General features: G+C 42.8%; 1 protein-coding gene across 2 annotated transcripts in view; it reads right to left on the bottom strand.

Moving 5' to 3' along the window:
- KCNH8 (potassium voltage-gated channel subfamily H member 8) overlaps window positions 1-27,588 on the bottom strand; it is a 960,407-nt gene that overhangs the window by 40,096 nt on the left and 892,723 nt on the right. For both annotated transcript variants that reach the window (XM_086942172.1, XM_086942171.1), the window contains one exon: window positions 25,857-25,936. In XM_086942172.1, coding sequence (XP_086798298.1) covers window positions 25,857-25,936 — 80 coding nt within the window. The remainder of the gene's footprint in view (window positions 1-25,856; window positions 25,937-27,588) is intronic.

Below are 27,588 nucleotides of genomic sequence, written 5' to 3' on the forward strand. Positions count from 1 at the left end.
GCTCAAGCCCTTGAGCATAGCAAGACGGTCTATTAACGCTAATCATATCCAAAGCGACTAATGGGATCTGAAGTATGACTGAGTAATTGTTCTTAAGCCCTGCTTACTGTCTTTGATCTCTTTTTGTCCATGCCTAATGGATGGATTAGCATGAAGGAGCGGGGGTCTGGCGAAGCAGCGCTCTTCCTGCTCCGCAAAGCACGGCGAGCATTGGCTTACAACATGTCGCAATGGGCGATGAAAATCCTATGACTCGGCACATCTTAAGTAAGAATGTTAAAAATAATGAGAGCATGGAAAATCAAATGCTAGCGGATAATGCATCCTTAACTCAGCACCCTGAGGCTTCTGGATGACAATGCACTTAGCTTGTCATCATGGAACGTGATGTTAGATGCCCGGCTCCTGTATACCTGATTGTACTATTGAGTATCGAGGATATCAATGTCGCGATACAGGAATATCGAGGACAAAATATCGAAGACCAATATAGCGAAGGGTAAGTGCATATAGAGGAGGCATCGATATACTAGTCCAAACTCCACATCTACGTACCCTGACGCTATATATATATTGTCAACATACTTAAAAGTGGAGTTAGATAGGAAGATCGATCCTTATCTTTCGACATTTAAGGTTCGATATTTAGATAGTGATATTTGTATACCACAATATTCTATCTTGCGTTTTACAGGGGCCACACTTGTAAACCTACCCCACAGCAAGGGACTTTGCTCCCTAGTGCATTAGGTGGCCGGGGAGGGCACGAATAGCGGGTTACATGCCCAGAGATACAGGCGAGGCATATAAGTGAACCTTGATTCTAGACATTATCATTTTTCGATGTGACACATCACTCTGTGTATCATATGCCGCCATGGTTGCTTCTTCCAACTTGACATCTTAGAAATGAATGAACAAGGAAGGAAGAAAAAGCTGAGACGTGAATTTCCAAATGACCAGGATCTTTGGTGAAATGTCAAAGCATTTTCTCTATCTTGGACTTTGGGAGATTTGCTAGAACCACCGGGAACTTTATTCAACTGAGTGACCTAACGTGATCATAAATACCTTTGGTTTTTTAACGTTTTAATCATGTCATTATTTAAAAAAAAGTATTTTAAAATAATTTCACTTATGTTTTTTCCAGAATGTTTACTGCCAGCTGTGCATTATTGTCCCTTAGGGTTATAACCTAAAACCTATCTCTTATATGTTTATTTTTCACTGATTGCTATTTATCTCTAAAAAAACAAAAAGCCTGTGAATTGGCAGCAACAGAAACCGAACCCTGACCTCCGGGATCAAAAACAGAACTAAAAACCTGCTCTTATAATAAATAAACATTCTTTATTAAGACCCAGATTATTACGGGTTTGTTTCTTTTCATTTTCAGCTCCATAATGTACTCAAGACAAAATGCAAGGAGAAATAAAGCACACAATTGCAGCCCCCCAGTTATTTTGTTCTATTATTTCAGAATTGAGGGGCAAACACAAATATGCTATTTTCTTTCAATCGAAATAAAATAGTATATTTGTGTTTGCCACCCAAATCTAAAACAATACTACAAAATAACCGTTAGGCCTCAATTGTCTTCTTTGTTTTTTCATTGAATTTTATATGTTTTTTTACGGAGTTTTATATAGCGTGAACTTGACCCGAAGGTATAGGGTATCAGAGCGCTTCATACGAGCACGCCATGACTCCTGATGGGGCGGAAAAAAGATACACCGCAAACGACAATACCAGGATGTCTATGAGGGTTTTCGAAAACAAACCAATGGTTTTGTAGAAACTAGTGTCCATTCTATTTTTGATTATTGAATCTTATGAATCACAGTCAGAATAAAAGGAGGGCAGATTTATACAGCTTTCTTCCTGGAACAGGTTTGACTTCTGGAAAAATATAATAAAGGCATGAGGACACTGCACCTGATGAAATGTAAGGGCTTGATTTAGAGAGTGTAGGGCGGTTCTATGCCTTCCAGGGTGACAGCAGCCGTTAAATGCAAATATAGAAGTGCAGGTACCCTCCCTTTCAAATAAAAGAAGTGCAGGTAATCAGTATAAGACTGTAACTGCCCATTTAAAGCACTGGGTGGCAGAGTGAATCACTCCTTCAACCTATCAGACATTGCGTTTCCAGATGTGTGCCGGCCCAGCAGAGCTCTCTCTTGGTCTTGAGCTAAATGCTGGCCACATGAAGGATTGAGGGACCCATAAAGGGTTAATGTCCCCTTGTATAACGCACCCCACATTTCTTAATATTGGCAGATGATGCTGTCACATTTCTTCCTGTAAGGTGGCCACAGTTGTATTATTTGTCGAACTCTAAAGTAAGCCCAGGCATGAAATTCTGCTCCAATCGCGGAGGTTGCAGAGGTTTTCCTTCTCCGCACTCCGTGTACTGCACAAGGTTCCGACAAACTCCACTCCTCCTAGCGGAGTTTTTTTCCTCGCTTGTGGAACGCTGGCGCGCACAAGTGAGGCATATCTTACTCCAGACCACCTCCAGGAGAGATTTCTCAACGTGTGCAGTCGGGAATGTCCGCTACCGCTCGCACTGAGAAACCTTCCATTCGCGTTGAGGAAGCTGCCGCTCAATTAGAATATCTACTCGAGCGGCAGAAAGAAGCTGCGCCCTCTTGCACTGGTCATGCTGCCAGTCGCGCTGATTTTCCAGTGTGGGAGAAAGACTCGATACTAAAACTCAGCCAGAATGCCACAACCTAATGCACTCCGCAGCTCGCGAAGTCCGCGTAGAGTAGCGTGGCAGAGTTTTTCGGTCACTTTATAGAGTTCCGTGCAGGACTACGGTAAAGCATGCCTTGGTCCATAGGAAGGTATTGCAAGGTGCAATAACATGCTGTCACATTCAGGGTTTAGAATCTGTCTTCCAAACCTAAACACACAATGGCAGCTAACTTTATAGAGGATGCTATATTTTTGCACTGTATGGACTGGATGCTCTAATCTGTTCTTTGTGCTTTTTGTCCCTACATGAAACCTGTAGAGATAGCCTGTAACTTGCATTCTTTTGTGCGGCTGCTCAATGGATTCCAGTAACAGATCAAGGTAGGACAAGCCTGCCTGGAAAAGAGCCAGGGATGTTCTTTCATGCCCACTGAGAATGAAGGAGACCAAACAGATTGATACCAGAAGGACACTGGGACCCATTGAGGTCTTTAGGAAGAGATGTTGTGTGATGTGTGTGTGAAAGGATAACACCCACAATGTTCTTTGACACCAGGATGTGGAAAGAAGTTTAGGAAATGAACATTATTTTCCTGTCATGATTCAATAAATGGCAGAAAACTCACATTCATAAGGCGTCAGGCTAATGCCTCCAACAAAGCCCCCCTCCTTTCCAAAATCCTTTAACACCAAGGTTCTGAGATGAGGGTGAACACTTCTCTTGTGCCATGTGATGGTAAACGGTCCCTGGCAGGGCTGAATTTGTCAGGAGGCAACTCCAGCTTACACAGCTCATTACTCCTCCAGTGCAGCTACTAACCATCACACTCCTTTAAGTGTGACAATTCATATCATTCCAGGCCCTCAAAGCTAAAAGAAATGGCAAGAGTGGCAAATATTATACATTTTTTTTATCTATACTGACTTATTAAATACAGTTGTTGTGTTCATCTCAAAATTAGACAGACAGCACCACCATGTGCTGGACTGTCACTGGAGCCGGTGCTGACAATTAAGTGCCAGTGGTGCCCAGCACTTGAAACCACCAGCTCAAATTAAGCACTGGTCAGTGGGCATCTGCCCTGGCAGGTCAGTGAATTCAGGAGACATTCTCTAGCATCTGGAGACAGTTTCTGGGCTTTGCTGCTGGGGAGTTATACAGGCTCTTGAGTCTCCACTGACTGCGACAGCGACTACATTTTTGTGTACTTGGGCTGGATACAACCATCTATTGACCGAGCCTCCTGTCCAGTCCACGGATGGACCGATGAGTTTCCTCTTTTTAGTTGAGGACATCTTTATCCTGCTGTGACTTCTAAGCGTGTTCACCTAAAGACAGCAGGTATTGACAGCCGTCTAGACAGGCACCTTGCCAATCAAATGGTGAACCTGTGTGTTGCATGAGAAATCTGTGCATCAACTTGAAAGACGTTGGTGACACGGACAGCAAGAGCCTTCTGCACTGCAACTGGAAGGGCACATTTTAACTGCTAACTTGAATTTGCCATTTGATGTAAAGGCAAAGTCCAAATATCCTTTTTTAATAAATGTAACTCACCCTTAAGGTAGGCCTAACGAGCCATAAGACAGGGTGCTGTATGTTAGATAGTGGAACATGCACTTTTACATGTTCCAGCAGTAAAAAACCGAAATTGTAATTTTTACTGTAGAAAGACTAGTAGCCCCATTGGCAAGTACAGAGTTACAGGCTGACAGCTCAGCCATGCTGACTTCTGAATGGGACAACTAAAGTTAGTACTGTAAGGTATCAAAAAAATCAGTGCGTTAAATCTAATTTAACAGTTACCACGAATTTAATGTCACTGTTGGGCAAAATGCAACTTTAGGAATTTCCACTTCAGTTGCCCAAAGAGTCCAATACCCGTTGACCGTTACACTCAGGGTGTGTCCTGCAGACAGCTTTCTGCCCTTCTGGGGAGACGTGGTACCGACCCCCAGGAAAGATAACAATAGAGGCCTGCCGCTGGGGAAGGTGTTACCTCCCTCCTGAAGGCAGCCACACGGGTGTTGGCCGAAAAGGTGAGATTCATAGTAGAATCTGCCTTTAAAGGGCAAATGGGGAACACTTGGGAAAGGGGCTGCTCCATTGTTCGGGCGCACAGGCTGGGACTAGGGGCAGGAGAGGAAGCAGACCGCGGTATCTGTTCCCAAACGAAGCTGATCCAAATATCCACAGATTCTATGTGAGCCACGTGCAAAGGGAGAAACATAGGTGAGAGACAGAAACATGACGTGTGTTGGGTAGATGGAAGGAATACAGAGGCCCTGAGGGAAGCAACATGGCACACGTGGAGAGGAAAGCAAACTAACGATGAGAGAGAGCAGCGTGGATCACGGGCGGGGAGGAAATGTAAATGGACAAGCGAGCAGTGGGAGTGTGCAGGTGAGTGTCTCGAAGCAACCCTGGCTAGTAGCTGTGCAGGGGTAGGATACGGAAGGTCCTTTGGAGCTTGAACCGACACTACACCTTAGTGTCAGCCTCTATCAGCACAGGATGCCGTTTTTCCTTGACCCTAGGAGGGTTGGGGATTGATCTACTAGTACCACTTTTTAGGGTGCTGTACAGGTTGTCTCACTTATACCTCAATGAGATCCTAACCACTACCAGAAAGTGTAGGTAGATCTCTTTATTGGTCCTGAAGAATTGCCATCAATGAATTAAGGCTAGAAACATGTCGACCTTTTGATAGTAGAACACATTCCCACATACCTTAGAGTGGGAGGGTGCGTTTTCCATTTTTAACCAGGGTAGTAGCCACACCTCATTAAAATTGTTCTGAGTGGACTACTACTCTTTGTTTTAATTCACACTCACATAACATCACCACCTACACTCTTAGCACACTTTAGGGCCCTAACACGCACTGCACCCAACGGCTAACGGAAAAAGATCTTCGCCAAGTAGGCCCCTTCACGGGCGCTTGATCGGGTATTGCAGCGCCGACCCGAGTAGGAGCAGACCCAATGATGAAGCAAGACACCTTCTTGATCGGGTGTGTGAGGGTCCTTTTCCAACAAGGAGGAATCCTCTCTCCTGAACTAGTTGTACACCCTCACACAGGAGGTGACACACATTATGATCATTGACCTTTACCTGCATTTTATATCAGGAACTTAATACCCTGTTTGTTTTCAGTGTGCAAGCGAGAAGCAGATAGGCTACAGAAAGAGCATGCATGGATCACACTAGGGGGATAGTAGGAAAACACGTGCACTTTCGTTTTCTTCTTAACCAAAAAGAAAATGAGCCAGAAAAATTGTAGTGAAAGGACACAAGTACTGCATGTATGGACCTGGGTAGAGACAAACACAAGGTGAGGAAGGAAAGCCAGTACAAATGAATGAATACAAATCAAGTAAATGAGACGGACAATTAAGCCAGCCAGTGACAAACAATAAGCAAATTCTAAGCCTACTGTAAGTTAACTGCACAGCAGACAGTGCATGCGATGTCCCGTAGGCGTGACCTAAAAACTGCTTCTGGAATCAAGCAGATGGCAATCACTATTAGTGATGGTCACTGCTCAACTGCTCGGTGCTTCACATTCACAACAGAAGCAAGGGGTCTTTACAGGATATCTCAGCCTTATTGAATACACTGATGCTGAATAGGTTATTAACATTTTCTAAGACGTCTCCTCCACCTCCTCAGCCAAAGCTATCATATGTATAGGACCTAAAGTCCTCCTGGACTTCTCGGCAGCCTTCGATATGGTGGACCATCAACTACTCATTAAGGTACTCCAAGAAAGGCTAGGGGCTGAAGAGGTGGTCTTGCGCTGGTTCGGCTCCTTTCTCCAGAATCGCTCTCAAAAAATCAAAATCAAAAACTTCTCATCGGACCTTCACCCTGTCAGCAGAGGCGCCCTCTAAGGATCAGTCCTCTCCTCGCTACTTTTCAACATATACATGGAACCACTCACCACTACACTCAAAAGATCCAACATTCCCTTCCACCTTTATGCGGATGACACCCAGATCTATCTCGAAACCTCCTTCATTGAAGTCATCCAGAAACTCAATGACACTCTTAGAGAAGTCCAACACTGGCTCTCTCTAAACCACCTGAAATTGAATCAAGACAAAACGGAAATCCTCCTAATTTCCAACAAAACGGAGAACCCACAAATTGCAGAATGGCTAAAAGCAATTGATGCTCTCAATGAAAATCTCTCCCTGGCCGACTCCGTCAAATCGCCCGGGATCACCCTGGACCCTAAACTAAAGCATGGACAAACACATGAAGAAAACTGGAAAGAGCGCTTTCCTCAACCTGAAACTACTCAACAAGATAAAACCCTTCATCCCGACCAACAACCTCAAACAAGCAACTCAATCCCTGATACTTTCCAGATTAGACTATGGGAATGCAACCCTCACAGGGACAACAAAATCATACTTAGCTCTCCTCCGATGAAACCTTTAATGCAGCTGCAAGAATTGTCACAGGATTAAAGAAATATGGCCATATCTCGCCCCCACTCAGAGAGTTGAAATGGCTCTAAGTTGAATTGCGAGTGAGTTTCAGAATTGCCTGCCTCACGCACAAAGCCCTCCACACAGGGAAACCTGCCTACCTGGCCTCCAAACTCACGAAGGCCGGTCAGACAAGGAGCCTCAGGAGCTCCAATACTCTACTCCTCACCCGACGAAAACCCAAAATCAAAAAACCGCATCCTGATCCTTCTCTGGAAACGCACCCAATATATGGAACTCTGTCCCACTCCATATCAGGACTATCCCCTCCTTTCTAAAATTCAAAAGGCTGCTCAAAGACCTCTACCTCAATCGTACCTTACCAACTGGACAAAAACTCTCAAGCCTGCTCATTACTGCACTATGACACTTTATAGCCAATACCTCTACCTCACACCTAGTCTGACTCTTCCCCACTATCCCCCTCGGATCGGAATGATACGCGGCTTGAATCTACTGTGTTCACTATCACAAGACTATCACAAGACTATGTAACTTTCCCTCTATCGTTATACAACGCACACAGTCTTCTACTGCACCCTGTGGCTTCCTGCTCACTACTGCTATAACATGTGTTTTCCTCTTTACAAAGTGTTGTAAAGCGCTCCGATTCCTTCGGGTCTGGCTAGCGCTATATAAGACTCCTTAATAAATAAATAAATAAAACAAGGGTGTTTCAATTATGCAAGCAAAGTTTTGCATAGACCCCTTTATTGGCCTAAACTGCTCATTCTTTTACTATATTTACACCCTTGTGTAAATTTGAACCGCAACCTTGCAATGGTTTCTCAAAAAAAGAGTAAGACAGACCTGATTTTAGCAAGAAAATCCACATTCAGAAAACGTCATGAACTGCGTGACGTAGACGTGGTATTTAGATGAATTATGTGAGGTTCCCAAGAGAAAAATATTTCACCATGCCTAAAACCTCTAACCGTACCATTCACCATCTAGTCTCGCACGTAAGTGTCCACATGCCCAAGCACGCACACAAGACTCTCCCTGAAATGTGTCAATCCACTGTGAATGATCAAAGCAAGCATTGGGCCATGCAGGGACAGGGAAACAGAACGAGACATGACAAGAGCATGAAAAGACTGCCCCAGTGAAGGCTCAAGAAGCCTCACCAGAGGGGCCAGACACCCTATAGAAATCGGCAATGCTTCTTGTCCATTGTGCAGTCAGGGCAGCGGCTTCTCGGTGTGTTGACAGCCACTCTTCAGAGTGTACCCCAGAGGGTATCAGTGCCCAAGTCATCTGTAAATAGCAGCAGATGGACCGAGACAGTTCAATCATTCATCAGCCAACAGATGTTCACAGCATAAGGACCTGTCTGCGGTGAGCCTGGTCCATATTTAAGGATTGGTTGGGCAGCCGCTCGCCGCTCTGCATCCCCACTGCTGCACTAAAGAAATGAGAAACAATCTACTGGCTCAAGAATGGCATTCTATATTTTTTCTTTTTCCAACAAGAAATGTGTTTTTGATTGCTAAAAGCTGTGGTCCCTTTTGATGAATTTGCACTAAAATGTAATTAAAAGTGCTTATGTATGAGCTCAGTCTTGAAAAGTTTCATGCAGATTGTTGAAAGCACAAGGCTTGTAAACCTGGGTTTGCAACATTCTGCAGTACACATAGAAAGAAGACGATGCCTTGAACGATTGTTTTGGCACAAAAAAATCCAGCCAGTAACTTGACTACGCTTGCACCATGGTGCGAGTGTGCCTGCGTTGGTGCTGGGGTGCCTGCGTTGGTGCACGGGTGCCTGCTTTTGGGCAAGTGTGCCTGCATTGGTGCAAGGGTGCCTGCATTGGTGCGAGGGTGCCTGCATTGGTGCGAGGGTGCCTGCATTGGTGCAAGGGTGCAGGCGTTGGTGCAAGGCTGCCTGCGTTGTTGCAAGGGTGCCTGTGTTGGTGCAAGGGTGCCTGCGTTGGTGCAAGGGTGCCTGCGTTGGTGCAAGGGTGCCTGCGTTGGTGCAAGAGTGCCTGTGTTGGTGCTAGGGTGCCTTTGTTGGTGCAAGGGTGCCCGCGTTGGTGCAAGGGTCCCTGTGTTGGTGCGAGGGTGCCTGCATTGGTGCAAGGGTCCTTGTGTTGGTGCGAGGGTGCCTGCATTGGTGCAGAGGTGCCCGCGTTGGTGCAAGGGTCCCTGTGTTGGTGCGAGGGTGCCTGCATTGGTGCAAGGGTACCTGCGTTGGTGCAAGGGTGCCTGCTTTGGTGCTATTCAGAAAAGGGGGTGGTGATGAACAGAGTGTCTGAATTAAGCAGACCACTCTTATCCAGTCCAAAGATCAGGGCTTGATCCATCACCGTTATTTATCTCACTGCACCATCCCAGTTCAGAACCTGGCTATATGCAAATCAGTCTGTCCCTGGCCCAGTGCATCATGGGAACAGGGCAGACTAAACTACCAAGCCAATTCTTCACCAGAAAGGAGACAAGCTACCGGGGACCGGTTTCTGGCATTTCAGCCGTCGTCGGCCCGGCTTGCTTGAATCCTGATGGTGCAGTGAGAAAGGGACTCATGTCTGAGTATACCCTGTCACACCTATAGTGGCCAAAAACGATTCAGAAAAGGGGGTGGTGATGAACAGAGTGTCTGAATTAAGCAGACCACTCTTACCCAGTCCAAAGATCAGGGCTTGATCCATCCCTTGCTCATTGCACCATCAGGATTCAAGCAAGCCGGGCCGAAGACGGCTGAAATGCCAGAAACCGGTCCCCGGAAGCTTGTTTCCTTCCCAGTACAAGAATTGGCTTGGTAGTTTGGTCTGCCCTGTGTTTCAGTGAAGGAGAGGAAGCAAGATGGCAGCCGCTACTGCTGCCGAGTGAGGAGATGCGGCGTTCTCCCGATGCTTGACCGACCTGGTTTGGTGTGTCTCCCGCTGCTGCTCTTGATTGATTGTAGCTGAGCTGAATTGAATTGCTGGAGGCCTTCGAGGGGTCCTTTGCACCATCTTTGTACCATCTGGGGCAGCGGGGCTCCGAGGCTGCGAGGCTGCGAAGCTGCAAGGGTTTGTGGCTGATGCCGTGGTCAGAGACGTGAGCCGAGGGAGAGAGTGGTGAGAGAGGCGGGGAGCCTCCGGACTCTCGTTTGCTGCTGAGTCAGACTTCGGTCCCTGGAACTCTTCTGAATTCCGCGGCCGGTGCAGGAGCGTGAATCTGCTGCCCCCGCGGTTGGATATACAAGCTGCGGCACTGTGTCGAAAAGAGGTGGGAGTGCCGAGGAGAGTCGGGGAAAACCGGTGGAGGGCTTCCGTGGCTGTCTGCATTCACATCAGTTTCTGAGGCGGAATACCCGGATTAGAGGCGCTAACAGCTTATTGTGAAGCTGCGTTTGGGGAGGAAAAGCAGCAGCGCTTGGAAGGATGTGAGACGCTGGAACTCTCTTCCAGTTCTGGTGCATTGCGGTGCAGCAGGTGAAGGCGAGAGTTGTGTATATTGGTGAAAAGTGGCAATAGTTCAGTGAGACTGTGGACTGGCAGGAAACCTTGCTACATATAACGAAACCTTTTGTCTGGCGTAGTATCCAGCAACTATCGGCTCTGAAGGCTATTTGGAAAATATAGTAAGTCATTCAAACTTTTAAGTCTATTAAGTTTCAAGTAGAACGCTGTATTATAGCTAATTTACTACAGACTGTCCTTTGGGTATTATACAAGGGTAACAGACCTGGTGGAACCGTTATAAGGACTTTGCTATAGAAAGAAAATCCTTGAGCTGCTGAAAAATCTTAACGATCAGCTATGGCTCCTAAAGGCAGGGGGGCAAAAAAAACTATTACCAATTCAGCCAATTCAGTCAATTCAGCTAATTCTTTAAATACTACGCCAAGAGTCATTGAAAAAATGGCGGAAAAATCTACAATAGTATCAGCGCCAGCACCAATGCCTGCAACAGAAATTGACACTCGAACCCGTCAACAAAATGGGACTATTAAAGAACCTGTGATACCGGAGCTTTTTAGGAAAAAAAACATAGTTAATTCCTCTAAGAGTAGTATTAATGAGCAAATATCATCCAATGTCTCACTGGATACTACATCTAAAAACTACGATGCAACTCCCTTAAATGAATCTTCTTCAAACTTAACTCTACTAACAGTCGGAGATGGAGCTGGAGTAGTAGCGGTGATGGAGCAGATTTCATCTGCAGTCAGGCATGGTTTTATTTTTTGTGCTTCAGACAGACTGCATTTAAAGTGCCACGCACCTTTTGGTGCAAGTTAAAACCATGGCACATGAAAAATATGAAAGTGAGGCCAATTCAGTCTGACATGCTTTTGCTGAATTAACATGTGTTTTTGCAATGTAGAGAAAAGTGGCCTTTTTAGCTTTGAAGATTAATAGAATATGTTTCTCTCTTCCCAGCTCATCCCATGCAATCTACATTCACTATTTCTGTCTTAAGAGACTTTGACTTGTTGAAAATGTACACTACAGCATGAAAATGCTATTTTGCACATTGCACATTTTTGCATGTTGTCATAAATAATAGAAACGCTGCTTTACACTAGTAGCTTAGCTAGGTAAACATTTATAAAGAGTATTAGTATGGAGTTGGAAAACATAATGGGCTGATTTACATGAAATTAATAATATCTTTGTGTTTCTTTTATTTTGGGCCTACCATTAAATGGCTGCCTGTGAAACCAGCAAGGCCCATGGCTTGCTTTGAAAGAGAAGAGAGCATGCGCAGACTGTACCAGCTTTCCTAAAGGAGTCAAGGACAGCTTGAACTGTACATTCTTGTGATCGTGCCAATGTACCAGCTAACGAAAGTATCCGTCCTGCTGCTCTGTGACAGGAAGGAACTATAGAAACATTTTTCCTAGTAAATGTTGCAAATGTTTATAAATGTATTATTCATGTATGCTACTTTTGTTAAAACTGATAAGGTCAGGGTTTTAGAATGCGTCAGGGTGGTGAGAACTCATGCCATCATGACTGACCAATCAACGTACAGGTTTTCCTGAAATGCAACATTTTGTGTAGTCTGCCAAGATTTTGTGTATAAATACTACCTCTCCGGAGGAGGGGCTGGCTTTTTCAGCTCAGCTGGCTTCTAGGCTCATTACGGGGTGTGTGAGCTCTTGAGAGAAGGAACAGATTAGGCCAGACATCCTATGGGTTAGGTACGAGATCGTCACGGGTGCATGGGCGTCTGAGGAGAGTCAGGGGGAGGGTTCTTGCTTCCACGTCATATCTTGGCACTGCAGGCGCATTCCTTTGAGGTCTGGTGAAGGAGGGGCTATCTCACTCCCTGCTTGCTATTTAGACACAGACAGATGCAGAAGAACAGCGGATTAAATAGAATTAGATGCTAAACTTTAAGTTATGCTTTGACTAATTAATTAGGTCTGAAAAGATTTATTTGTTTTATGCATTTATTTCTCTTTATTGGAGATTTTTGCAAACTATTTGATTTTTGATTCGCCTTGCAAGACTATTTTTCTTAGAAACTCTTTAAGAATTTTGAATGACATTTTGCGCCACATTCCTGTATGTAATGCTTATATGCAGACTGTAATATGTTCTGTATTAATGCTATTTTTCCTGTTTTCCAAATTCTGTAACCTGATTGATATTGTACTAATTAATAAAGGGTCAGAGAAAAATTAACTTTTGACTAGAAAATAAAACCCTTTAAATACTCAACAACTCTCTTTATTGGCTTAAAATAATAATTGCATTTTTGACTGTTCATGATTATTAACACCTTGGCTGCTAGAGGTTTTCCCCCCCTGTGCTGAAATCACAGAGTGTCCATTGTTCATGACGAGCTCAGCTCGTCATCAGCACAGCTCAACCGTGCCTCATGACGAGCTGAGCTCGTCATGAGCATCGAAGGGGTTAAAGCCTCCTGAAGGTAATACATGGTGTGAAGGGCCCAACACCTTTTGAGCGGTAAATTAGAGGTAGCATGAGGGTTTTGTATTGAGAAATTACCAGAAGAAATTACCGCTCCATCAGCGGGAGTGGCTGATGATGAGCTAGCTGAACTCTGTCAAGCTGTAGAGGAAGTTAGAGTTTTGCCTAAGGCGATTGAACAACCTTTGAATGATGCAGACTCTATTGAATCAGGTGGTCAGTTCTTTTTTATGTCTGATGTCTCAATAACATCTGATGGGGAATTAGATGAGGAATTACATAACGAGGATCATCAACCTGTAAAGGACTGGGCCGATGACTGTAATCTAATGTCTGAAGAAGATCTACTTGGCTCTGATTTTCTGTTGAACGAGGAAACTCCTAACACTGTTCGTAGGGGTGTAGAGGCGAAAAAAAATCCCCTCACAGGTGAAAATCTAGAGTCTATTAATCAACCTCAGTGGGAAGGGGCTGTTATGGGCTCAGAAACAGATCTTGAATCTCCAGAGCTATTGGAGGGAGATGAGGAGATTACTTTAAAGTCAATATACAAATTACAGACATCTATGTATAGACTAACCATGGCTCACAGAGAAGAAACTTAAGCGGAAGGGCTTCGCACTCAAGGAGCAGTACGTAAATTACAGAACGTTGTTCGCCGTTTGGCTAAATCTAGTACTGAAACCAACTCAAGAGTACAGGAGACTGAAACCCGCATATCTGTTGTGGAAGACGAGTTATCTTCACAAAAAACTTTAAGGATTTGGATAGTACCAGACAAGACATTGACTGGAAATTGACCGATTTGGAAAATCGCGCACGGCGCAATAACCTACGTATTTTAGGAGTGGCTGAACAATCAGAGGGAAAAGACGTTCGGCAGTTTGTCGTAGATATGTTCTCAGATGCCATTAAAAATCTTAAAGGATGGGACTGGGATAAGGAAATTATAAGAGCTCATCGTTTCCCTTTCAATCAAAAACCTGATCAGGGAGGAGGGAAAAAAAATCCAAGAGCTATTCTTATATGTTTACAGAATTACCTGCTCCGTGAGATCTTGTATGATTTGGCTAGGCCATCTAAAACTGGAAAGCGTTTGGGGCACGAGTTTTTTGTTCGACCTGATTTTTGCCAAGCGACAGTGCAGCAACGTTGGAGACTTAAACAGCTTATGGCACCAATACAGTCTAAGGGGGGCAAGTTTTTCTTCTAAACCCTGCTAAGCTTAAGATTGTGCATAAGGGGACAACAGTTTTTTTTGTATCTGAGATAAAAGCACAACAGTTCTTAGATAAAATGTAGTAGTGATTGACAGGATTAGGGTAACTTTAATGATTACATTCAATCTTAGTGAGATGCCGCTTTATCTTTTGATTTGGTTATTTATGGGTCTTTTTTTTTGTGCCAGAGATATAGCCAGTATTAGGTCTGACTGGCTCGGGTAGAATTGCACATCTCTTAATCACTTACCATCAATGAGGGCATTTGCCCTTACGCTTCAGGTGGGGGGGGGGTGCTGGGAAGAGGGTGGGGTGGAAAGGGTGTGTGGGGGGGGTGTGGGTGGGAAAACGCTTTCTTTGGGGTGCAAGGAAATACAGTTGCAAGATGTATTGACTTTAAGTTTATGATTTCTGTACGACAGGTTCCAAATTTTGGAGCTGTTTGTTATTATATGTCTAATCGTGCTAATATACTAAATCTATATAATGGCTAAATTGACGATATGTTCCATTAATGTTTGTGGTCTAAATGATAAAAGGAAAAGGGGTGTAATGGCTCAGATTTTAAAATATATGCGGGTGGACTTAGTCTGCATACAGGAGACTCACATCTCCTGGTCTAATAGAGGGTGGCTTAAAGATCTTGGACTGGAAGTAGTGGGATGCGCCAGTCAGAGTTCTACTATAAGAGGAGTGGCAATATTAAAGAGGTTCGGATTAGGGGAAATTAAAAGAATTAAAGAAGACCCATTGGGACGATGGGTTATTGCTGAGCATAAAATTGAAGGATTAACTATTACTATTTGCTCATTATATGCCTCTACAGTCGATGACCCTGCAGTGTTCCACTATTTAAGTTTGGAGCTAGCTCAATGGCCACCTCATATTATATTATGTGGAGATTTTAATCTACATTTGGAGGAAACATTTGATATTTATGGCATTACCCCATATACAGGGAGGAAGAAAAAGGTATTCAAAGCAATTAAGGGGGTTATTCATGAGTATAAGTTAGTAGACGTGGGTTATGAAAAAAGGGGGGGAATGTTTAGAAGTACTTTTTTTTCTGCCCCTCATCAAAGACATTTTAGACTGGATTATTTTTTAGTCTCTAAGACTTTATATAATGAACTCACTCAAGTGAAATATGAGGTACTCCCAAAAATTATATCAGATCATAACCCTATAACTCTCATATTTGAGTCAAATACCCCGTTCACTCCTCGATCATGGTCTTTTGACCATAAATTATTGTTTGATTTATCTTATGTTGAATATATGAACAGTTGGATCCCGGAATTTTTTTCAATTAATAAAGGAACCGCATCTTTAGAAATTGTTTGGGACACCTTTAAATGTGGGGTTCGGGGAGAAACACTGAGCTATTCAATAAGAAAACAGAAAGAGACTAGAAAGCGAGAAGAACTAGAAATGAAAAAGCTAAGATTGTTAGAGATTCAGCTTATGCAGGCGTGCAACAAGGGTTTGGCTACAGAAACTATTATAAAGGAACTATTAGCTTCTAAAGTTAAGATCCATCAAGGATTTGCTGCAAAGTTTGCTCAGCAAATCTCCGCTTTTCGGAAGGAAGTCTATGAAATTGGCGAAAACTCTGGAAAATATCTGGCCAAGAGAGCTAGGCAGAAAGCTACTTTTGCTAGTATCAATAAAATTAACAATCTCACTGGGACGACGGTTAATAAAATAGAAGATATACTTAAAGTATTCTGTGATTTTTACCTTAAATTGTATACTGAGGACGTCCCGGGAGATTGCTCAGAGCAGATTACACAGTTTGTTGAATTAGCTCAGAATACTATATTACCTAGTCATGAGAGGGAGAGATTGGATTTACCAATTACCTGGGAGGAAATCGAACTCTCTTTGATGTCTTTAGCTTCAGGTAAAGCAGCAGGTCCCGATGCAATTCCTTTAGAGTTTTTTAAATGCTTTCGGAATGTTCTAAAATTTGAATTAATGGATCTATGTTTAAGAGCTCAACAAGGTAATGCCCCCCAATCTTGGCACGACTCTATTATTACTGTCTTTCGTAAAAAGGGCAAACCCCCGTTATCACCTTCTTCTTTTCGTCCCATTTCACTTACAAATGCTGATAGTAAAATTTTCTCCAAAATCTTAGCCTCACGATTATCTAGTATTATTTCACCTTTAGTCTCTATATATCAACATGGGTTTATCCCAGCCAGAGACACCGCTGACCATATTCGACGGGTGATTACGTTCCTGGATTGGTCCCAAGCAACTCGGTCTACTTTGGACTTGTATTTTTAGATGCTGAAAAAGCTTTTGACCGGGTTGCTTGGGGCTATCTATGGGAAATATTATTTAGGAAGGGATTAGGTCCTGGTATTATTAAAGCTTTAAAAACATTGTATATTGCTCCTAAAGCCTGTATTCGTATTAATGGTCAAATTTCCTCTTTTTTCCCAATCACCAGGGGCACCCGACAAGGATGCCCCTGTTCACCTTTACTTTTTGCTTTTTACATTGACCCTCTAATTAATCGTTTTATTTTGGAACAAAGAATTAAACCTATCTATTTAGCTAATACTGAATATCGAGCTCTTGCCTATGCCGATGACATAGTGATAACTACTATTGATGTTCAGACAGCGTTACCAGCGATTAATGATCTTGCTAAGCAATTTGGGTATTTCTCCGGTTATAAACTCAATCTGGAGAAAACTCAGATTCTCCACTATGGGGATGACCCATCTTTGAATATCTCCATCATCCCAGAGGTCACATATTTAGGAATTAAGCTCTCTTTGCCTATAGAGAAGATACCAGAACGCAATATTAATCCTGTATTAGCTCAAATTAATGTTACATTGCAGCGTTTAGATCACTTACACTTATCATTATACGGCAGACTTAATATTTTAAAAATGCTAATTCTACCAAAATACTGTATATGTTTCGTACAATACCATTAGAATTCCACCTGCTTTCTTTTAAAAATTTAGAAAGAAGCACAACTCGGTTTCTGTGGGGTTACAAACGCCATCGTAAAGCTTTTAAGAAAATGATACTTAGCAACGAATGTGGCGGATGGAACATTCCCCACTTTTTCTTTTATTATTTATCTGCTGCTTTACAATATACAAGACCTCTAATTATGGGAGATAGAGTAGTAGTGCCGAATTGTCAAACTCCATCTATTTACGAAATGATCATGGGCGAGAAAGTCAAGGGTAGTTTTCTTAAGATCGTAGAGCCCAGTTATCATGAAAAAACAAAGTATAAAATATTAAAGGCAGCTTTTGAAGCCTGGCAAAAAGTTCGCAAACATATAACTTTACCTAAATTAAACTTTTATACCCCTTTAATATCAATGGGCCTTCTACCAGACATTTTCTGCGATTTAACGATGTACAGGTGGGAGCGGAAAGGTATACGGTATTTGGGAGATTTATTTAGTCATGGGCAAATTATTTAATTTCAGGAATTAATGAACAAATTTTCTTTAACAAGAAATGATTTTTTTAAATTTCTTCAACTGCGAAGCTTTTTACAGAATTACTCCTTAACTCTCCCAGCTAAAATTACGAAATCTCCATTGTTAGAACTCCTGCAGAAAAAGCCCCGTATAGTAACTCTTTACTTAAGTTTGATTCAGGAGTGTGGGGACGATCTGGGGCAATGTCAACTGAAGTGGGCTAACACCCTAGGCATACCCGATGTCGATATTTTGCTTTCTATTAAAGTTGCTTCCGACTGTCTAATTACAGGGATGATGAAATCTCAACATTTTATGTGTGTACATAATCTTTATTATACTCCAAGTAAAGTCGCTAAGTGGAGCACGACAACGGGAGTTAACTGCAGTCGTTGGGTTATTTGCAGCTGGTGAATTACATATGTTTTTTTCTTGTCCCAAACTTAATATTTTTTTTCAACAAATTGAAAGCTTTCTCTCTGTGGTTCTCAAATGTGAGATTAAAATTACTGCTGAATTGGTGTTATTGGGCATTGACCATAATTCTATTAGGTCAAAACCAATTTCATATTTTTTAATTCTATGTATGGCTGCAGTTAGGTCCTGTATTACTAAGGAATGGATTAATCCAGATCCTCCTTAATTTTTTACTTGGCGTGAAAAACTACTGTTTATGTATAACATTGAATCAGCTATTTACAAGTTAAAGGGGGTTAAAAGAAGAGTTTTGGGGGAGAAAATCTGGGCACCGATTACCGAATGGATTTAATTTATTATGCTGCTGAACCTTTTTTTTTTTTCTCTTTTTCCTTTTTTACTAACTTCTTGTATGTAATGTGGATATTTTCTTATTTCTGTTATTGTGTAATACTGTATTTCCTTGCAATAAAATTTAAAATTTAAAAAAAAAAAAAAAAGAAAAAAAAGGTAGTTTGGTCTGCCCTGTTCCCATGATGCACTGGGCCAGGGTCAGACTAATTTGCATATAGCCAAGTTCTGAGCTGGGATGGTGCAGTGAGCTAAAAAACGGTGATGGATCAAGCCCTGATCTTTGGACTGGGTAAGAGTGGTCTGCTTAATTCAGACACTCTGTTCATCACCACCCCCTTTTCTGAATCATTTTTGTCCACCATAAGCGTGGAAGGGTATACTCAGATGTGAGTCCCTTGCTCATTGCACCATCAGGATTCAAGCAAGCCGGGCCGAAGACGGCTGAAATGCCAGAAACCGGTCCCCGGAAGCTTGTTTCCTTCCCAGTACAAGAATTGGCTTGGTAGTTTGGTCTGCCCTGCTCCCATGATGCACTGGGCCAGGGTCAGACTAATTTGCATATAGCCAAGTTCTGAGCTGGGATGGTGCAGTGAGCTAAAAAACGGTGATGGATCAAGCCCTGATCTTTGGACTGGGTAAGAGTGGTCTGCTTAATTCAGACACTCTGTTCATCACCACCCCCTTTTCTGAATCATTTTTGTCCACCATAAGCTTGGAAGGGTATACTCAGATGTGAGTCCCTTGCTCATTGCACCATCAGGATTCAAGCAAGCCGGGCCGAAGACGGCTGAAATGCCAGAAACCGGTCCTCGGAAGCCTGTTTCCTTCCCAGTACAAGAATTGGCTTGGTAGTTTGGTCTGCCCTGTTCCCATGATGCACTGGGCCAGGGTCAGACTAATTTGCATATAGCCAAGTTCTGAGCTGGGATGGTGCAGTGAGCTAAAAAACGGTGATGGATCAAGCCCTGATCTTTGGACTGGGTAAGAGTGGTCTGCTTAATTCAGACACTCTGTTCATCACCACCCCCTTTTCTGAATCATTTTTGTCCACCATAAGCGTGGAAGGGTATACAGTCCCTTGGTCATTGCACCATCAGGATTCAAGCAAGCCGGGCCGAAGACGGCTGAAATACCAGAAACCGGTCCCCAGAAGCTTGTTTCCTTCCCAGTACAAGAATTGGCTTGGTAGTTTGGTCTGCCCTGTTCCCATGATGCACTGGGCCAGGGTCAGACTAATTTGCATATAGCCAAGTCCTGAGCTGGGATGGTGTAGTGAGCTAAAAAACGGTGATGGATCAAGCCCTGATCTTTGGACTGGGTAAGAGTGGTCTGCTTAATTCAGACACTCTGTTCATCACCACCCCCTTTTCTGAATCATGCTTTGGTGCTAGGCAGCACACAGTGCACCAGAGCAGCGAGAGAGTAGAAGTGCAAAATATCTCAGGGAAGGAGGCACACTTCTGTTCTCGCCCTTTCATGCAATGCAGAGCAGCAAGGTTCCACGCTTCGTTGCTTTGTGCGAAAGAGAAGCACATCCGGCCACTAGTGCACATCCCTGTGGTTAGTTAAGCATCTGCAATATCGCTTTCCCTAGAGGACTACTCAACACCTCACACATGATGTGCCCCTTGACATCGCTGTTAACACCACATAGCACTTCTCTATGACATATGACGTGACCAATAACATCATAAACAAGTCACTGATGTCACATCCCCTGTGGCACGAAACAACAGTGAAATGCTGCAGTACAACTAACAAATGCACGTTATATTTGTATGATATTTGGATTATGTACAGAGGAAAGGTTGTAGGGTCAGTGACAGTTAACACATAAACTTACAAAGAAAATATACACACAGGAATAGAAGAATGGCTAAAGAAACACTGGCCATTTATAGGTTCGCTCGCAGTTATTAAGCAGAAGAGAAAGGATGCCTTGTCAGATAATAAATATTTTTGTAGTCATATTTATAGTCATTACCTAAGAGGAAAGGCTGCCATTCTGCTAAGTATTGTAGTTGAAATGATCATTAGTGATGACATGAATACTTGGTTATGAGCTTTGAGGGATATGACAGCCCACTCTGAGCATACGACAAACCCACCTCTGGAGAACACCTTTGCATGTTGCATGTTTAATGCTAGTAACGAAAAATTGTCATGATTACTTATCGGCCCAAGGACATCTATTGGCTGTTAATACAATAGAGGTACAGACCTAAGCTGCATGCAGTTATTGTGAGGATTTCCCACAGCCTTGTCCATGTGTAGCCGCTGTGGGAATATCTAGCATTGGTCATTGGTCCTGTGACCACGTGACTCCGAATAAAATCTGCGAGGACATCTGCTGACCGTGAGTGGAACTGCAGTCGTAGAAGTGCATACAGCTCTGGTGCCCTTATGCTCTTGGTCCCATCATACGTGACGTCACCAGTGATGTAATTAGAGAAGAATTTTGTGCTGTCGTGTGTGACGTTGTGTTAGAAAAACAGTTATTGCAAGGTGGCAATTTAATTTGCACAGCTAACAGACATATGGTTGCTCTTCCTGACAACATTATTCACATGACTTAATATCATTGGTGCAGTTGTTTGCTTCTGCTTCGCGTGGGAGTCTGTACTCCCAGTGAATATTCTGTGGATGTTCCCGTTCCAGATTCCGTGGTCCCGCTGCTCTGCATGTCAATGCTCCTCCCTTAAGTCACTTTTCAACGTACCATATATTTGTGTTCCATTTTGATAATCATATTTAAACCGTAATCACCCCACCTCCAGTCTCAGTACATTTTGTCCATATATAATGGATTGTGAGAACCTAGCCTGTGGAAAAATAGTAGGTTTTCCCAAATTAGGGTACGCCTTGTTGGAAAAGAAAATTCTTTTCTTGAGTCCCCTCACTCACCAAAGGTTGCCCTTAGGTGACATGCTTCATCATTGGGGCCCTCTCAAGCATCTACTGCTTGGGGTGTGCTGCGACTTGCGAAGGATACGTAGGAGCACTATTTTTGTGAGACTATGTGTGGTGCAGTGTGTGGTGGAGTGGTGATTGGTGTACATTAAAAATACCTAGCTAGTAAGCCAACATATTTATTCTGCCTCTAGTTGGTATACTAAAAAAGGGGTTAGATATAGGAAATATAACAATTATGTGGTCATGGTCCCTAATATCCTGTCAACATGTTTCAAGGTGTACCCTACACCTTTTCCTCAGGACAACATGAGGGCCTGCCCCATGTATGCCACTCCTGTAATTAAACCTAGATTAAGGTAGAGAATAAATAAAGTAGACACACCTAATGTATGTATCTATCAGGTATACATATGGTTAATGTTGTATCCGTAGTATCTATATATTGGGAGAGAAAAATAGATTTGTAGGTTAGTACATAGTGCCTGCCCATATGGGCAGGTCAAGCTAAAATACATTCGTTGATCCTAGTAGTTTTGTACCTATGAAGTGAAAACCTCACAATTGGTGCTTAATCCGGTGCCCCTAAAACAGATGAACAAAACAAAGAAGGCGTACCCTAATTTGGGAAAACCTACAATTTTTCCACAGGCTAGGTTCTCACAATCCATTATATATGGGATATAGTGTTGTACTTTACAATTCAAGAGGCTGAACCAAGCCATAGCCTCTTTCTCCTTCCTTCTTTGATATCAGTACATTTTATCAACATCTTGTCTTCATCAGTGGATGATTCACAAACTTCCCACTCCATTGGAGAACCACTGATTTTATATTGTATGAGATCATCCAATCGCTCATCCTTCCAAGGTGGTGATACCACGAAACCGCGTGCATGTTGATGTCATCTACAAGACACTCCCCCTGTCTAGTCCGTACCACAATAGGACTACAGATGGTTCATGGTAAGGACGAGACAGTGCAGTGTCTCCTTAATGGTAACCATTTCATACCACAAGTAGGCATGCGGCATACATTCAGAGGAGTGCACAGTTCCTCTAACACAGCACTACATAACACACCAATTTCAATGGTCTTTGGTTAAACAGTGTCTGTAGTGTTAATGGAATCTTGCAAGTGCACAAGTGTATCCATAGCCATGATACACATCATATAAAGATTTGATCCGTTGTGTGAAAGAAACTTTACTAATGAAAAGCTAATATTAAAACTAACATTAACTTTAGAAAAGTAAATTCTAAAATGTAGGGGCATTAAAAATATGGAGATAAGGCAACAGTAACTTGCTTTAAGGTAATAATAGAAAGAAAATAGTTAAATAGTAAATGCATTAAATCGTAGCATACCCCACTGGTCCACGTAATCACAGACCATTTAAAAGAAACAATGCAAAATAAAACTCAGAGTGGGATAGTTACAATAAAATGTTGGAGCGCCGTGTTTCGGCAAAATTGACATCGCCACACTCTGACATTTTTCAAACATAGGGATGCGCCGTATCTACAAAAATATGGTGCACGCCTGTGTTTCCCCTAGCGTAAAAAAACTGCTGAGCGCCATCGCAGGCACCCGTGCACCATGTTGGAAGGGTGCCTTTCGCTGCAGGGGCGATTGCTTATGTGCAGAAAGGGACACCTTCCTGCACATAAACAATCTTTAAAGGCAATTTGCTGTTTCTATGTGCGCTGCATTCATAGAATGAGCAAAATACAGGGAGAAAGAAATGAATAATTTCTCCTTGTAGCCCCATCCTAAGACTAGGCTTTACCTGGCCTTAGTTATTGGCGCTGCCCCATCCTTGCAAATATGGGGCAGCATAAAAAGCAATGGATGTTGCGGCGGAATGTTCACTGCAACACTCATTGCACTCCCCTTGCAAGCTAAGTGGAGCATGAAGAGGGGCCTACAAAGCGGTGTTAACACCTTGGCTGCTGGGGGGTTTTCCCGCTGGGTGCTGCTGATTACAAAATCCTATTATTTATGACAAGGTCAACTCATCATAAGCACAGGGCAGGTAAAACCCATGACGAGTTGACCTTGTCATGAGCATGGAAGTGGTTAAGCCACGTTAAGTGGCTTAGCGCTGCATGTAAATAAGGAGAAGGGGATATCGCCACCAGAGCGTCGCTAAAAGTAATGTTCTGGTGGCGATATCCCCTTGTAAATATGCCCCAGGAAGTCTCGTGAAGTAAACAATCAATAAAACAAGGACAAAACAATTTAAAATAAACTGGAAATCCTACAGCAAACTAACAAGAGTACAAGAATCAAAACATAACACTTCAATATTATACACCATCACTAACAACAACATATAGGAAAACAGGAAACAAAAATATTACAAGAGTTATTCGGCATACATCATTCAAAACAAGAAACACAAACCAGCGCACATCGATATAATTCATTACATGATATGGTAACACCACAGAAAATAAAAAAAGAATCTTTAGCACATCACTAACTAAGGGAGTTCAGATTTGCATTGACACCTTGACTTTTGAACTTTACTATGTGTCTCAACTTGCTTTTCGTTGCATTTCAGGTGTGTTGGTTGCAGTAAAATGAAAAATCCACTAGTAAAGTTGTGTAAAGATCACAAATAAGCAACTTCCTGAGGTTGCAAATTTGATAGACTTCACAACACTTTACTTTCAGGTGAAGTTTCTCCAGAAATGTTTTTGCCGGAGAAACTTCCTTCAAAAACGTTTTTTTGTAAGATAAATCTCCTGGTAAACAACTTTGCAGGTGAATGCCTTTTAAAAGAAGGCTTTACTGGGCTTTACCCAGAAACATTCTAATTTTTGCTTCCTCCCGCCCCCCCCCCACTCACATAGCTTTTAAGTCTTAATTAACGTCTAAAAAAAACCTCATTTAACACAGACTGGGCACAAGCAAAGTCGCCCAAGTTAACAAGCTCCTAGCTCTGGCCTGCACTTTTAAAAAAACTTGTTGTTACGGTCGTAAACACTTTCTGGTGCCCTGTCAGCATTTTGGCAGCCCCTGAACAACTTGTGATTGCAGGGCCCAGGTTTGCAGGCCTGCAAAGAGTACACCATTGAAATGTGCCCTCTCACTTACCCACATATAAGATTTTTTTTAACTTTGGTTTAGGAATTTGTGGGAGCTGGTCTGCAGAAAAAACACAGCAACAACACAAATTAACACTATAATAGCTGACTGTGTCTCGTGGTCTGTTGTAGGTTGCAGCAATGAACTGATCAAAGGCCAGACATCCGTTTGGTTCATTATCACCTCTGCAGAGATGTGCGTTGCTGCAAACAAGGACACTCACTGCAGTTCTCATAAAGGACGCCATTTCTTAATCCTAATGCACACGGCGGTTCTTCTTCTCCAGAGTTTGTCCCCTTGTTACATCGTTCCTTGCAGCTAAATGCTTTGAATGTCCTCTTTGTCTGTTTCTTGCCCCAGCAGACCATTCAGTCTGAAGCTTAAGGCATGGGCCCTAACCACAAGTGATGTGTGTCCCGCCTTGGCTCGTCGGTGTGGGGTACCAGAGATACCTGGCAGTATATGAGGTGACAGGCATGTCCTAGTTGGCATACAACTGTAGCAAATCCAGCTGTGAAAGGACAGACATTCCAGACTTGGGAAACCTGCTGAAGGTGATTGATCACCAGATGTGCAAGTGTTAACATTTAACATCAGGACAGTGACTCCTGAGGAAGTAGATCAACTTTCATTTTTTTAATTGATTTCACAGGAAGTGACGTTTCACTTGCTTTGCTGTGGTGGATAACAGGCACAATCAGCCAGCTACTAGAAACAGTATCTTAATTATTAGTTTCAGACATTTTATCAATAAAGAAGATCATTTTTATGTTTTGTCTATTCTGCCTTTTCTGCTATTGCTGAGACTTGTATATTGATTTTAAGTTATTATAAAAATATTAGTAAAGGAAACTGTTAGATTTCAGGATACACAAGCGACAACGTATGGTGGGTATAGCAGTTTGTTCAACTAGATGACACCTCGCTTTCTACTGGCTTTCAGCGTATGGCACAATGTCCGTCATTTGGTGTTATTTGCACCTAATTCAGGGGAATTTGGATCAAATAAATCCACTTCTGGCGAATATGAAGCAATGAATATGGGAACCATTCCTCTGTAGTCTGTCATTTTCAGGGAGAGGTTGGTGGCCTACAGGGCACACGAGCATTTTGACATTCTTGGAATGGCGAATACTTGCCATGGTTGTTTGACATCTTACAATCAATAACTCACCTTCTCTTACACAACATACTGACCCCAACTCATAACCCACCAGGAGTCAGCTCTGCGTCAAACACTGATGACCAGACATTGTGAGCTTTCTACTACTTTTTAATTAATTAAACAATTGATTTTAGCTCAATCGCAAACCAGCCATCGCCTTCCCCAGATGCCGCTTACCTCGTAGTTAAGCCGACACACCTGCTGTTTGGTTTCTTCTGCTGTAATGACGAGGATCGCCGGGCTGAATTCTGCAGAGTCTGCAAACAACGCAAAAGTCAATAAGCAAAGAGCAGAGCTTCCCTTTCAGCATCACTCCTCCTACACATGTTCAGTTGCCTCTGAGGGACAGGTCTGTTCAGACCTTCTCTGGAGCATCTGAGGAGATGCAAACCTCACATGGAATTTACACAAGACTGGGAGTGGGATTGCTGCACATCTGTAGAAGGATGGAGCATCTTGGAGATGCTGGTTGCATACTCAAAATTCTTTTTCGGAAATCGCAATACGTTCTTTAGGCGCATGAACATTTCTAAAAAGCTCCAGTCATTGGCAGATATGATGCAAAGAAAATTAGATTGACCACACTTAGGAGAAACTTTCCTCTTTGTGTCTTAGTAAGTGTGGCCCAAAATGTTTGATCCTGGCCCAAAATCCCACCACCTTCACCTCAATTTTAAAAACCCTTCCCACGCGGTCTTCGTTCTTCAAGCACTTACCTTCTTACCGAAAGGGCTACTGCACTGACAGCATGTGTGATCTGCATGAAGGTTCTAATGCTACTAGAGGGCACACCTAAAGCAACTCAGAGCCCACAATTCAGAAGATCATGGTCATAATATCATTTTACATCAATGTTGTGTCCTAAATATATATTTTTCTAATATCACCCCACTGAAGTTACTAAAAGAAAATATTTACACAAATGGGGCAATATTTTTGCAAATGATATTTAGAACAAAATATGTATGTCTGCTGAACATATACTAGTGTGCAACTGCATTTTATGGTCCAGGTTTAAGAGTGGCCTGCAGTTTGGGGCACATTTAAGAGCCTGAAGTAAGAAGTTTTTCTCCCGTCAACTCTAAAAGCATCTGAACTTTTAATTTGCATGAGTGCTTATGAGATGACATAAGGCTTCATTGTTCTGTAGTTGTATTTTTAGCTACCATCTCCTCACTTTCCCCAATTATCACATTGAAAAAGGTGTGTTACTATTTTTTAATTAAATATGTATTTTTTTTAATGCCAAGTTAAGATTAGCAGTGTGCGAAATTCATGTAATTTCCTTTTGCCTAATTGCATGAATTTTCTGAAAAATCCTATGAAAAAGAAATCTGGCATTTTACACTATATTTTAGATTGATCTGCGTCCCCACATCTATTTTGGAGTCTACTGTCCTCCTCCACCTGCACATTTTTTTCCAGAGGCTTTGACTCCCTGGTTCCCCTCTCCACTTTCAGCCGTTGTGCTACATTGCTTTTTTATTGGAACTGCCGGCGACTGACGTCTACACTTGCGCCCGGCTACAGACTGCTTGCCTCACCCGCATTCCCTAGCCACACCAAGGATTTTTTTGGGGGGGCGGTTGCGCCGCTATAAACCACATACGAGAAGCCTTTCGATGCTGTTATCAGTCTGCCTGGCAGCATTTCCTGTGACTAGCCCCTTCACCTGCCTAACTTCGTGGGAAGAACCTGTCCCTGCCATTGGCTGTTTGTGCATTCTTGGAGAAATTTCTGACCCCGCCCCCATTACCCCAACTGGCCTCCTCCCTATTTGGCTGCGCTGGCCGGGAACCTGGCTCCTCTTGCATGATCATGTCCCATGCCAATTCACCTTTGAACTTCACGGCGGTCAGACATTTGGCACTGCGTATCACAGATCGAAACGTTGCCGGATGTAGCGTTC

This window comes from Lissotriton vulgaris, chromosome 10 (genome assembly GCF_964263255.1).
Source record: "Lissotriton vulgaris chromosome 10, aLisVul1.2, whole genome shotgun sequence".
NCBI classification, from domain to species: Eukaryota; Metazoa; Chordata; class Amphibia; order Caudata; family Salamandridae; genus Lissotriton; species Lissotriton vulgaris.